This window comes from Tupaia chinensis, unplaced genomic scaffold, assembly GCF_000334495.1.
Source record: "Tupaia chinensis unplaced genomic scaffold, TupChi_1.0 Scaffold143247_2, whole genome shotgun sequence".
In the NCBI taxonomy this organism is placed as follows: domain Eukaryota; kingdom Metazoa; phylum Chordata; class Mammalia; order Scandentia; family Tupaiidae; genus Tupaia; species Tupaia belangeri.
The window spans coordinates 398148-411616 of record NW_006203092.1 but is presented as its reverse complement, the minus strand read 5'-3'; the positions used below and the strand labels follow the sequence as shown (position 1 = coordinate 411616).

The 13469-nt window shown below is 39.9% G+C and overlaps 1 protein-coding gene across 1 annotated transcript in view; it reads right to left on the bottom strand.

Annotated features, from left to right (window-relative positions):
• Positions 1-13469, bottom strand: part of FREM1 (FRAS1 related extracellular matrix 1) — a 182673-nt gene that overhangs the window by 58914 nt on the left and 110290 nt on the right. Inside the window, exons 24-25 of the mRNA XM_006163834.1 lie at positions 9933-10128; positions 2399-2663 (exon numbers count right to left, since the gene is read on the bottom strand). Of these exons, the coding sequence (XP_006163896.1) occupies positions 2399-2663; positions 9933-10128 (461 nt within the window). The remainder of the gene's footprint in view (positions 1-2398; positions 2664-9932; positions 10129-13469) is intronic.

Here is a 13469-nt window from a genome sequence, read left to right as displayed (position 1 = left end):
AAGACACAAGAAGAAACAGAAATGAGTGTAAAATTAAAAGCCCTGGACCTGATATACATATATTAAGCCAAGAAACACCCAGCTTCCATCAGCAAATCAGCAAAAAGGAACAATCGTCTTCTCTGGAACTTTCTTTCTTCGTTTGAGATCATGCCTGGTGTTTTGAAGATTAAAGACTAAATGGGGGCCAGGGAAAGGATATAATAAATAATTTTGACAACAGCAACAATAATAATGGTATTTATAACAGCAGATAGTACAGAACTTATGCAGTTCTGTGTGCCAGGTATTAATGTATGTACTTTACATGCATAAGCTCATTTGAACCTCACAACCATTCTGAGAGGCAGGTGCTGTGGACATCATTCCACGTCACACGAGTTGGTATAACCTGATGAAGGCCACAGAGTTGTGAATCACAGGGGCAGTAACTGGCCCCATGCCCATACCTTCACAGCAATGCTAGACCACTCCTCAAACACAAGACCCAGCTGCCAAAGAAACCCTCACATCTAATGCTTTAGTTAATGCCCAGCAGCACTCAAGCACTAAATTGGGCAATTCAACGATTGCTTGCTAAGGGATATTTATGAAAAGAAAAAAAAATGCAATTACTTTAAGCTTCCCTATATTTTTTGTTTAACAGACACTTCAAATTATCTTTTAGACAACATTTTTTTTTTTTTGTAGAGATTTTTGCTATAGGGCATGTGTACTCGCCAGAAAGACAGAGAGAGACAGAAAGCAAGAAATCATCCCCCAGGGGAGATGGCCACGCCACAATCCCTTCTCCTCCATTCTCCTCTCGGGATCTTGGGCACGCACGCACACACGCCCGGCATGAGTTTAAGCCACCGGGTCTGGGGCTCAAACCGTGGTCAGCTACATGGGAGTTCAGCAACAAAGCCATTACGCTAACTGCTGGTCCCTTCGATATCATTTTAAATAATAAAAAGGCAACCAAAATCATCTTTACTGACATTTAAACAGTTCATCATAGTCAACATTGAATGTAGACAGGTAAATGTATGATAGAGGAGAGTAGTATTCAAACATCGTTAATACTTGATAGTTTATGGGAACCCATTGAATAGTGTAGGAATATGCTGCATTTATGTTGTTTTATAGCATTGTTTAGAAGGCTGTACTAAGACAGGGTGGAAATTGGATTCCGAGCCAGAAACCCTGTGTATCTGGTAATAAACAAATGCTATAAGGGTCTCCTTAACTGGTAAGACTCAAAGTTGGATTATATACCATGGTTTGCCCAAAGATTAGTGCCAGATTTCCTGGTCTTCATCCTTGGCCTGAAGACCTATATTTAATCTCTATAAAGGACCTCAAGTTTGCCCAGCTTTGAGAACTGCTAGGTGACAGACCGTATAGAGTAGCTCTTGCTTTATGTAACTTGAAACAAATTTTCATACTTTAAATGAATGTAGATTTCCATTAATGTCCTATCTTTGTCTTTCACCAGACTGTAATTCCTTCTCATGATTTATTCGATACAGGATCCTTGAACAGGTGTGCAGCCCCCAGTTACAATCTCGTTTCTACGGGGAAATATGATCTACTTTATGACAACAAGATTTATGACATAGTTACCAGAACATGTTGTGTCAAAAGGCAGTGTCTGTTTATGCCAAGTGTTTACTAATAAATGCCTTTCCCTCCAACAGGAAAACACACTCAAAAAAGAGGGAACTCACTTTTCTATGTCTATCCTTAGCTAGGACCCTCAGCTCTTCATGTTCTGCCTCATAGAAGAGCCTACATGTAGATTCACTTACTACCCTTACTTTTTAGTAGCAAGGCCCAATTTCTTGCTTTCCTGTCATTTTAATTGTGCATCTTAACTTTTCACAAAACTAGGCAGTCTAAGAAAAATGGAGCTACACCAAACTAATATTGACTAATTTTTTTTTCTTCTTTTCTTTTTTATATTTTTATTTATTTAAATTTATTTACCTTTATTTTTATTTTTTGCCAGGGGGCACATGCATTCATAAAGAGAGACAGAAAGAGAGAGGAAAAGTGAGACAGCACCCCCTCATGTCAGATGGCTACACTGCAACCTCCTCTCCATTTCTTCCTCCTTCAAGATTTAGGGTACACATGCACATGCACTCAGAATGGTTTTCGAGTTGCTGCATCATGGCTGAACTGTGTCAGCCATGTGGGATCCAGCCACTTTAACCACCAAGACACATGCTGGCCCCTCTTTTAAAAGAAAAATTTAATCAATTTTATTATACATATTTAAGCAATCTGAGCCCATGATGTTAGGTGATATTACATATGGTAAAATAGTTACTGAAGTGAAACTCACGTACTAATCTTTGCTCTTTCTAAGCATTAACCCAAGCAGAAGGTTCAGCTAAGTCTCCACGGGACTCACCTGAATGTGTCACTGGGGACAGCTGCTTGGCTCTTACGTACGTAGCAGACTGTCTGTCCTGCTATGTCCATTTGGCTGAAGCTGGTAATGGGGACGCCCGGATAGATGGCATATTCGACCTGGCCATATTGTGGTGGGGAGGTGATGACATAGAGCAGTTCCTCAGGCTTGTCTGTGCCGTCCACGGCCAGGAGAGTAGTGGTCGTCAAGAAACCCCTGCCGCCTTTCGACACCACGAGTGGTTTTGCAAGAAGAACAATATCACCTAGTAGCAAAAGAGATTGTGGTCAAGAACCATGTTAAAGAAGGCAATGCCCCCAGGTAAAGGTAAAAGACTAAGGCTACTTGGTGCAAAAGCGAAAACAAACATGACGCAAAAAGTTTCTGTAACTACTGTGTATGAGAATCAGGCAAGAGACATGAGCAGCTGCTTCACAGAAGAGGGAACGCATGTAGCCAAGAAAGATCTAGAAGGGTGCTCGATTTCATTAATGAGTGTGGAAATATCATAGTTGCTTTATAAAGTTAAACAGTGACTTCTTAGCCCATAAAAGCTCCCTTATTTCAATAATTTCACATTTCATAAGGGTCTTGTTTAAACACAGTATGGAAAGAATATATAAGGAGTCTTCGAAAAACTCATCGAAAATGCATGTTGTAAAAAAAAAACATTTCATAGATTTCAACATTTTCTGCACCACGATAAAATCACACTCGAATTCCATTCTTCCACAGACTTCGTGACGTCCTCTTATACAAATGAGGTCACAACAAGTTGCTCTGTCATAATGCTCTGGTTGGCAAAGACATAGAAGCCCAACTGTGCCAATGTTGAAGAGGATAGAGAGGAAGAGACTCTTATACTCTAGAGGGAGTGCACATTGGTACACAATTTGGCATGCGTTTGTAGAGTTGAATGTTCACATATGCCTTGACCCAGCAATTCCATCCCAGATGTGTGCTTTAGAGAAACGCCTGCACTTGTACCCAGGAGACAGGTACTGAAATGGTCGCTGCAGCTCTGTTTGTAATTGGAAACACTGGACACGACCCAAATGCTTTCTCAAAGGGTGAATGAATAAGTGAACTGTGGTCTATTTATACAACTGGGGTGCATAAAGTAGTAAAATAAATGAACTACATACAACACGGATGTAGTTTGCTAATACGTGTTACTTGTACAAGCAAGCAAGTCAAGAAAATTATAAGCCAAAGTAAGAAAATAATACAAACTTCAGGACGATGATTTTTCTCAAGAAAAAAAAGTCCTGGTGGCTGCTCAGGTGTCCATTAAGAAAGTATGTGAATGGAGCTGCAGGTGGCATAGCAGTTAAGGTTCTGGGCTCCTACATGGCCAACTACAGTTCTAGTCCTAGAACTGGATGGGGTTTTTTTTTTTGTTTTTTTTTTTTTGTTTTTTTTTGAGAGATTTTCACTGTAGGGCTCGTGCGCTCGCCAGACAGACAGAGAGAGACATAGAGACAGAAAGCGAGAAATCACCCCCCAGGGGGGATGGCCACGCCGTAATCCCTTCTCCTTCATTCTCCTCTCGGGATCTTGGGCACGCACGCACACGCGCCCGGCGTGAGTTTTAAGCCACCAGGTCCGGGACACAAACCGCGGTCAACTACGTGGGAGTCCAGCGACATAGCCATTACGCTAACTGCTGGTTCCCTAGAACTGGATGTTTGAAAATCACATTGGGTGCATATGCATACATGCCCTAAATCTCAGGAGGAGAATATAGAAGGGATTGTGGTATGTCCATCCTCCCTGGGGGATAATTTCTCACTTTCCTTTTCACTGTTTCTCTCTGGTTCATGTACACACACTATGGCAAAAGCCTTAAAAAAAAAAAAAAAAAAGGTGTGTGGACATGCCCATGTTCATAGAAGGCTTATTTACAAAAGTAAAGAGTTGAAAGAAACCCAAGCGCTCCTCCACAGATGAATGGATAAAAGACATAGAGAGATAGACACAGAGAAAGAGAGGAGAGAGAAAAATCACTCCCACAATGAGGCATGGCCACACTGCAATACCTTCTCCATTTTCTCATCCTGTCAGGATGTGGGTCATTCACACACACATGCCTGGTATGCCTCCTCAAGCCACTGGGGCCAGGACTTGAACCATGGTTGGCTATGTGGGATCCAGCTTCTTTAACCAGTATGCTATTGGGCTGACCCCACACATCTCTTTAGAAAATATTCACATGTCTTGAGGCAGGAGAGGCGAGAGGCAGGCCTTCAGGAGAAGATTTTTCATGGCTCCTGCGACTAAGTGAACAGTCTTCAAACATCTGAATACTCTTAGGGTCAAAGTGCTTCAATTCCGACTGAATTTGATGCACAAAGGGTGAAAATGGAATGGAAGAAGATTGCAGATCACCTCCTCCTGCATGCCTCTGAACGCTCAGATTGAACTTCAAGAATTTGGAAGAAACGCACAACCCATCAAATGACCAGAAATCACTACAAGAGCACAAGAAATATGAGAAAGCAAGAAAATACCACTCCTCCCAGGGAAAAGAATAACTCCTCTTCATCCACAGTCAGTTCCATGGATATCATGGAAATGTCTGATAAAGAATTTAGAACATTGATAATGGCAAATCTAACAGAGATGGAAGAGAAGAGAGACAATGAACTGCAGAAGAGAAGAGAGAAAGAAGCTTAAGAGTTCCAGGAGGTGAGGAAATTCTTGCAAGATCTAAAAGAAGAATTACACAATTTAAAGAAGAATCAAACGGAACTATTAGAGATAAAGGCTATAATACAGGAAGTCAAAAATCTCCCTTGAAAGTATTAAAAACAGACTAGATTATACAGAAAATAGAATCTCAAACTTAGAAGAGCAAATTGCATGCCTAGAAAAATCCGCCACAAAGACTGAAAAAATTGCCCCCCAAAAATGAGAATAATGTACAAGAAGTACTAGATACCATCGAACGTCCAAACATCTGGATAACTGGCATTCCAGAAGGCAAAGAGACTCATAGGGCATTGATAATCTATTCTATGAAATCCTGCAAGAAAACTTAACAAACCTAGAGAGGTACTCAAAGATCCAGTCCCAAGAAATACAGAAGACCCCAAATAGAATCAACCCAAGAAGATCTTCTCCAAGACACATTATAATCAGGTTGACCAAAACCACAGACAAAGACAAGATACTAAGATTGGCAAGAGGAAAATATCAAGTTACCTACAAAGGATATCCCATCTGCTAACAGCAGACCTCTCATAGGAAACAATGCGAGTGAGGAAAGAATGTGTTAAGAGAAAGAAAGTGTTAAGAGAAAAGCCATTTCAGCCAAGAATACTGTACCCAGCAAGATTATCTTTCATGTGGGGAGAAAAGACAAGAACATTCTCAGATAAACAAAACCTGAAAGAATTTACCAGCACCAGACCAGATCTCTAAGAAGTTCTCAAGGGAGTGCTATATCAGGAAAATTAAACACAGACACACAGAAATAAGAGTTCAAAAACTAAGAAAATGTCATAGGGACAAGTCTGGAGTTGAATATTATATACCAGAATTTAATTGGGAAAATCTAACCACAACAGAAGATAAAGTACATGAGACTGAATTGGTGAAGTATAATTTTATGACTTTTGACTAAAGCATTGCTGATTTTCTTGTAGACTTTGTTATCTGGTTGTAAGGATTTGAGTCCTGTCTTGAGATATGGATAGGTTCATATACCTGCCATTTGAACAGAATCCTAACCTGTTTCCTGGCTTTAAGTTTTAAGCAAAGTTCCTTAGCATTTCTTTGAGTTAAGTTAAAACTGGTTTTCTTAATAGTACCAAGTGAACTGGCTATTGAAAGTAGTTATATTATTTAAGAAATTGTGTGATCAATACAATGTGGGGGAGAAAGGAATGGAAGGCAATTGTAGACACCAGAGATGGTGTGAGAAGAGGGTGGGAAAGGACAGAGGGTCACAAAGAGGGGTAAAAAAAATACTAGAAACTAGAAATGGAAAATTTTTGATAATAACATGTATGATTAAGCCACTATGCAGTATATTCTGGATGGGAAATCACATTTTGTATGCTGCGATGATGCTTAGGGAATGAACATAAATTAAGAAAAGGTTCAGGAAAAAAATACTAAAACTGTTTTTCTTGAAATTAAAAAAAATGCATTAAAAATACCTATTCGATGACTGCAGTAAGATATATAGTCCCAGCTAGGTGCTACTTTATAGGATGTTCATTCTATTCACTGAGGCTTATGCCTAAAGTTGGACTTGTGTTCATGGAAATGTATATATCAGCGGTGCTTGCTTAGAAAATATTTAGATTAATAAGATCTTTAGTGACTCAATAAAATGTGGGGGGGGGATATAGAAAGCAAACATAGATACTAGAGATGGTGTTGCGGGAGAGTGGGAGATGGCAGAGGGTAATAGAGAATGGGAAATCAAGGATGGGAAAAAAAGCAAAACATACAGGAAGCAAGACATGGAAAAATATTTGTTGATGATAGCATGTTTGTTGATGTGCTTGATTGAGCCAATATACAGTGTACTATGGATGGAAAAATCTCATTTTGTATGCTATAATGATGTACAGTGAATGAATGTAAATAAATAAATTTAAATTTAAAAAAATGCATGTCTACACAAACTGCATGCATGCTTTGAAAAATCATACTGTACTCCTACAAAGATGTACAACAGTTAACTATAAATAAGAAATTATAACACAAACGGGACCAGCAGTTGGTGTAATGTCTATGTCACTGGACTCCCACGTAGTCAACTGCAGTTTGAGTCCCAGACCCAGTGGCTTAAACTTACACCCGGCGTGTGTGCGTGCGTGCCCAAGATCCCAAGAGGAGAATAGAGAAGAAGGGATTGCAGCATGGCCATCCACCCTGGGGGGTGTGCTTTTTCACTTTCTGTCTCTCTGGGTCTCTCTGTCTTTCTGGCAAGTGTACACACCCTATAGCAAAATTCTCTAAAAAAAAAAGAAAAGAAAATATATCATAAACAATTTAAAAAAAAAAAAGAAAGAGAAAGTAATTATATGTTAATTGTGACAGAATCTGTAAGGCTCTGCCCAATCTTATTTCCTTTCTAAGTACACAGCTTGTTTCTCTTACCCAACTTCCCTTAAAGTTATAAAAGAACTATGACTTAGCCTCTGGAATATTTATAAGAGAAATATGCTACCTTCAAACTTAGTCCATGAAATCTAATTTTCCTCCATATCTCATTTTCTGAGAGACTCTAAAGTCTCAGAAATAAGGACGTATCTACACAAAACGTGTCCATATCGACATAGAAAGTGTGCAGTGACTGTGTGGAAGAGCTTGCGGAGAAACTGTATCATGCTAAGCCAATGAGAAGATGACCTACTCAATTATGTTGGCTGTGCCCCCATGTTGTACTTATATTTCATTTGCCTAAATATATACACATATAATATACACCATCTTTTTGCAGAAAAAAATAAAAATGTACAGTAAGATCTGGCTTATCTGAGAGTCAATTATTAGACATCTTTAGAAACACATTTTACTACCAGAAAAATAAATAAATAAAATATATTTTTTTTCTTTTTCTTTTTTGGAGAGGTTTTTTCTTATTGGGCATGTGTGCTGGCCAGAAAGACAGAGAGATAGAAAGTGAGAAATCACCCCCTAGAGAGGATGGCCACGGCTGCAATCCCTTCTCCATTCTCCTCTCGGGATCTTGGGCATGCATGCACACACGTCCAGCGTGAGTTTAAGCCACCGGGTCCGGGACTCAAACCGTGGTCAACTACATGGGAGTCCAGTAACATAGCCATTACGCTAACTGCTGGTCCCACAAATAAAATATTTTATAGCTTCAATAAACATCTCAAGATCAATTGAGCCAACTTAAATGTATTTAAATTTTAGAACAGTTGTAATTCTACTATGTTCATGAGGGACAATTTTTTTTTTTTGAGGTTTTTGCTATTGGGCATGTGCGCACTCCAGAAAGACAGAGAAAAACAGAGAGACAGAAAGCAAGAAATCACTCCCCCAGGGGGGATGGCCACACTGCAATCCCTTCTCTTCCATTCTTCTCTTGGGATCTTGGGCATGCACACACACGAACCCAGCGTGAATTTAAGCCAGCGGGTCCAGGACTTGAACCACAGTCAACTACCTGGGAGTCCAGCGCCATAGCCATTATGCCAACTGCTGGTCCTGACAAGGGACAATTTTTATTGCACAGAAGCATCCAATTTAGCTTTGAGCTCCTAGCAGCCAGAAGACTAGTTAAGCATTTACTGAGAATCTAAAACTATGCTTATAGTTCTTGGCATTTCTAGATCCTGGAAACCCTCCTCACATAAGTTGTAAGTAAAATTATGCAGTAGTGACAATTGGGCATCAAGGCTTACAATCATCCTTGCTGAGCTTCTTTCATTCTCTCCTTCATCTACCATTTACAGATTGCTCTACTGAGTTGCATTATACAAATAAGTCTGCCAATTTTTTGTTTGCTTGTTTAGAGATGTTTTGCTATACAGCGTGAGTGCTCACTAGAGAGACAGAAAGAAAGCGAGAAATCACCCCCTGGGGGATGGCCACACTGCAATCTCTTCTCCGTTCTTCTCTTGAGATTTTGAGCACGCACGCAAATGCATACAGCAAGAGTTTTAAGCTGCTGGGTCTAGGACGCTAACCACGGTTGAATACATGGGAGTCCAGCGATGTAATCATCATGCCATCTGCTGGTCCTGAGTCTGCTCATTTTTATCTCATAAGGTTTTATCTCCCTGGTTCCTAAAAAGTAGTATTAGTGGGCTGGACTCGTAGTCCAATGGTAAAGTGAGCTGGATCCCACATAGTTGATCATAGTTTGAATCTCAGTCCCAGTGATCTGAAAAACATGCTGGGTATGCATGCATGCTCCTAATCCTGACAGGATGAAGTAACGGAGGACAATAGATTGTAGTGTGACTGTGCTCCATCGGGGGATACATTCTCTCTCTTTCTCTGTCTTTCTGTCTCTCTCTCACAAGCGCACATCCCCTCTAGCAGTTAAAGAAAACCAAAAGGAGTATACATTAGCACTTGCAAAGAGAAAGGGGCAAAAATCTCCAACCTGTTCGAAGACAAAGTTCATTTTGTTCTAGTTTTTATTTTTAAATGCATTTCTTTTTTTTTTGTCATTATATTGCAAATATGTGCCCTTTGAAACTCTTTTCAAATGATAGTTCACTTCCTGAAGATAAAATTAGAGTTTCCACATGAATTTGGTAAAACGTTACTTAGAAACATTACAGTTACAGTAGACCCAGCAGCCATGTTGTGGAGACAACCGGAAAACAATGAATGGGTCGGGTAATCTTATGAACCTCATAGAGTCAGGCAAAGCAGATGAGAAGCCAAAGGTTCCAAATATTAATGATGGAATTTCAGGGATGAAGGATGGAAGGAAGACAGAAGAGGAGGGGAGGGAGAAGCAAACATTGAGTACTATATACGTTCATTTCCGGTTAGAGGTGTTGATATCAATAAACCTTGGTAGACATGTTTTCACCTTTTCTCATGTCCTTGATGACGATGTGACAGTCAAAAGCAGGTGATCTGTTGCTGCCATCCCAGAGGTAGAAGGTGAAGCTATCTCGATTCTGGGAATCCATTGCCCCAGTGTGTGTGTATCTCAGCAAGTTCAGATCCACATCCTCCTGAGTGCATTTCATGCCAAGGTGGAGAGGGAGCCAGTCCCTCCCTATCTGAAAGGTGCCAGAATTAGTCAGCTGTCTATGGCTTTTTCTTCCCCAGTTGTGGTAGTGGACATTTTTCATACACTTTAAAAATTATTTTTCAAAGAAATTCCAGGCTACTTTTTGACATTTTACCTTTTTTAAAAAAAAAAAAGAAATATATTAAATAATTTAAGACCTTGGGGAAAAGCTAGCTTCAACCAAAGGATTCGTGACAGAGTTGTGCATCAGTTCAACAGCATTGCCATTTCCAAGTAGCTATCATAAGCATCAGAGCTGATTAAATATTCCAATTAATGAGAGCAGGTGGGTAATTGAGCTAGTGGAATAGTCTTTAGAAATGTGTTCAATGTCATTTAATATGTTTTGAAGTTCCTTTTTTTTTCCTTAGTTCCTATCATTGCACAACTCATCAAACCTGTTTTAAGTGGTTCATTATTGGCTGATCCTAGGTAGATAAAACAAAAACAGAATAGACTCCCTAACTCTCCAGTACATCTTCTAGCCTTATTAAAGCACAAAGAAACTAAAGATCTCTATTACTTCCTACATTTATATCCTATATTGGCAAAAATATAAATTGCAAATATTATATATTATTTTTATCAGAACCTTCTAAAATAAGCCAATATTAGTTAACCATACATTCAGTACAGAACTTAGTGCAGAAGTTTGGGCATTTTTTTAATTTTGTCATGGGGGGATGGCTAAAAACTGAGACTATCAGAAAATATAACAATAAATCTGTATCTTATTAATAATTTGTTATTCTCTTAAGATACATAGCTTTTTGTAAGAATAGCTCATAAAAAGTCACCTGATGTAATTCAAATAAAGTGTCTTCATAACAATTTTACTATTTGGGGCTGGCAGGTGGCATAGTGGCTAAAGATGCTGGACTCCCACATGGCTGACCACAGTTCAAGTCTTGGAACTGGCAGCTTGCTTTCTCTCTCTCTCTCTCTCTCTCTCTCTCTCTCCCTCCCCCCCTCTGCCTTTCTCTGGTCAAAATAAAACAATAATAATAATAACAAATAAAGTTTAATAAAATAATTCTTTAAAAAATTTACTATTTGATATTATCTTATACTTTTCCTGTCTGGTTTTAAAGACTAAAACATTTACATTATTCACTTTTTATTTCCCTTCATACCTTATTCCACAGATTCTTAGTTCCTGGTATAAGAGCTCTGTTCTCTGACCCCATTGTCTCACCCCCCCCTTTTTTTTATGTTTTTCTACTTGATAAAGTGTCTTCCTCTTTAATATGTCTGCTTATTTGATGTCTGTAGACAAATGTTCCACCCCAGTGCTCACTGCGTAAGCGTTAATTATACTGTAATAATTCAGCTCAGTGTTTGTTTCCATCACAAGACTTATTTGCAAATATAATTTGAAAAACAGATTCTCTTTCAGGTTTTAAACTAGATAGTTTGAAATTCTACCTCTCACTTTCACTTTTTAATCTCATGTAAGAAAACAAATGTAAAAGATATCTTTTACTATCTCTCCTCTTCATCTAATTCTTCACTTATGCCTCCAACACAACTTTGGCTGGATGGAATCACTTGAAGGCCCAGAAAGATGACGAAAATAAGAGTTAGACTTGAAGTGGGGAGAACTAAGGAAAGTCAACATGAAAACAATTCTTGGGGGAGGACAAGAGACCTGGAGTCCTGGTCTCCTGTCTGAGAAAAGCTTGGGGACAACCTATCCCCAACCCAGGGAGAAAACTCTGTGGGCCTACTGAGAACCTGGGCTCATCTGCATTTACACATCTCTAAAACAATTCTGTTTCCAAATGTGTGAGCTTTCACAGCATTTCCGCGTCATTACTCTCTGAAATGAAATAAGGACACAGCTGTACCTCCATTTAAATCAGCCATTGCTCCTTACTCTGATTCTCCACGGTGTCTACCATCGATGACAATTAAGCTGTTCCACACAAAACGAATCCTCACTGCCTTTCTAGCATTGTGTCTGCGTTAGATTAAAAGTTAAGCATTCAGTCAAATAATCACACTGTGGATGGTTGGGGGTAGTAGGCGCTGGTCTTAATCCACCGTTCCAATAAATATTTCGACTGATAACTCAACTGACATTCTCAAGGGCCTGATCTCCAGTTTGTGTGGGGCTAATCCTCGGCAGCATACACAGTCTGAATCAGACTGGAGTTCTGCTACTCTCGGGAGGCAAGGGAACAAGGAGGTAGTATCAGATGGCAAAGCAAGCAACCCGAAGAGTTAGCGGTAGAACCCAGGTGACCTTGCCCGACATCCCCTAATGTTTCCATGCTTATTTCCTTTCCACTAAAGCAAGTGCTTCCTTCCTTCCTTCCTTTCTTTCTCTTTCTTTCTTTCTTTCTTTCTTTCTTTCTTTCTTTCTTTCTTTTCTTTCTTTCTTTCTTGTTGGAGAGGTTTTTGCTATAGGGCCTGTGCACTCTCCAGAAAGACAGAGAGAGACAGAGAGACAGAAAGTGAGAAATCACCCCCCAGGGGGGATGGCCATGCCGCAATCCCTTCTCCTCCATTCTCCTCTCGGGATCTTGGGCACACACGCACATGCGCCCGGCGTGAGTTTAAGCCACCGGGTCTGGGACTCAAACCGCAGTTGACTACATGGGAGTCCAGCGACATAGCCATTATGCCAACTGCTGGTCCCATACTTTCAAGAATACATACAAACCCACGCATGTTCATGTAGTTTACTAGATTCAAAACTGGCACTTGTTAAAATCTGACAGATGTCAGTGGGGTGAGATGACCCCCACGTAAGTTTCCCTCCACACCTACTGTTTAAATTCAAGATTTTGCCTCTTCAAACCTTAACATGGGGGTCTGATGCCACAAGGGGAACTGGCCTGCAAAATAAAGGCATTAGTCTTTCAGCTTCCAAGTTCATCTCAGATCAAGGTAGTTGATGGCAGGGTGAGCTGTCTCCCTGGAGAGAAGATAAGGATGATGCCTGCCCCTGAAGGAAGAGAAGTTTTGGGAAGAAAAGAAAGCTGCTCACTGCAGACTGCAGACTTATTGAGAAGACAGGAGGTAAAAATAGCCAGGTGATGCTTGGAGTCTAAAAGACAGAGAGGCCTAAGCCTCAGGCTGCTGCCCTCAGGTGTCTGCCTCACAGTGTCAGGTGGTTTGTTGCGAAGATTTGGGGCAGAATGGGCCTGAAGAAAGGTCATCAGAATCTCTGAAGGTTTAACTGAAAAAAGAAATAATACGTTTTTATGTTCCTTAGAATGTTCTAGAACTTAGCAGAAAGAGAAAGATTGATATTAGACCTAAAAGAGTTTTATTGAGACGATAGAGGCTAAAGAGAAAAGCTACAGGTATTACAAGACAAAATCT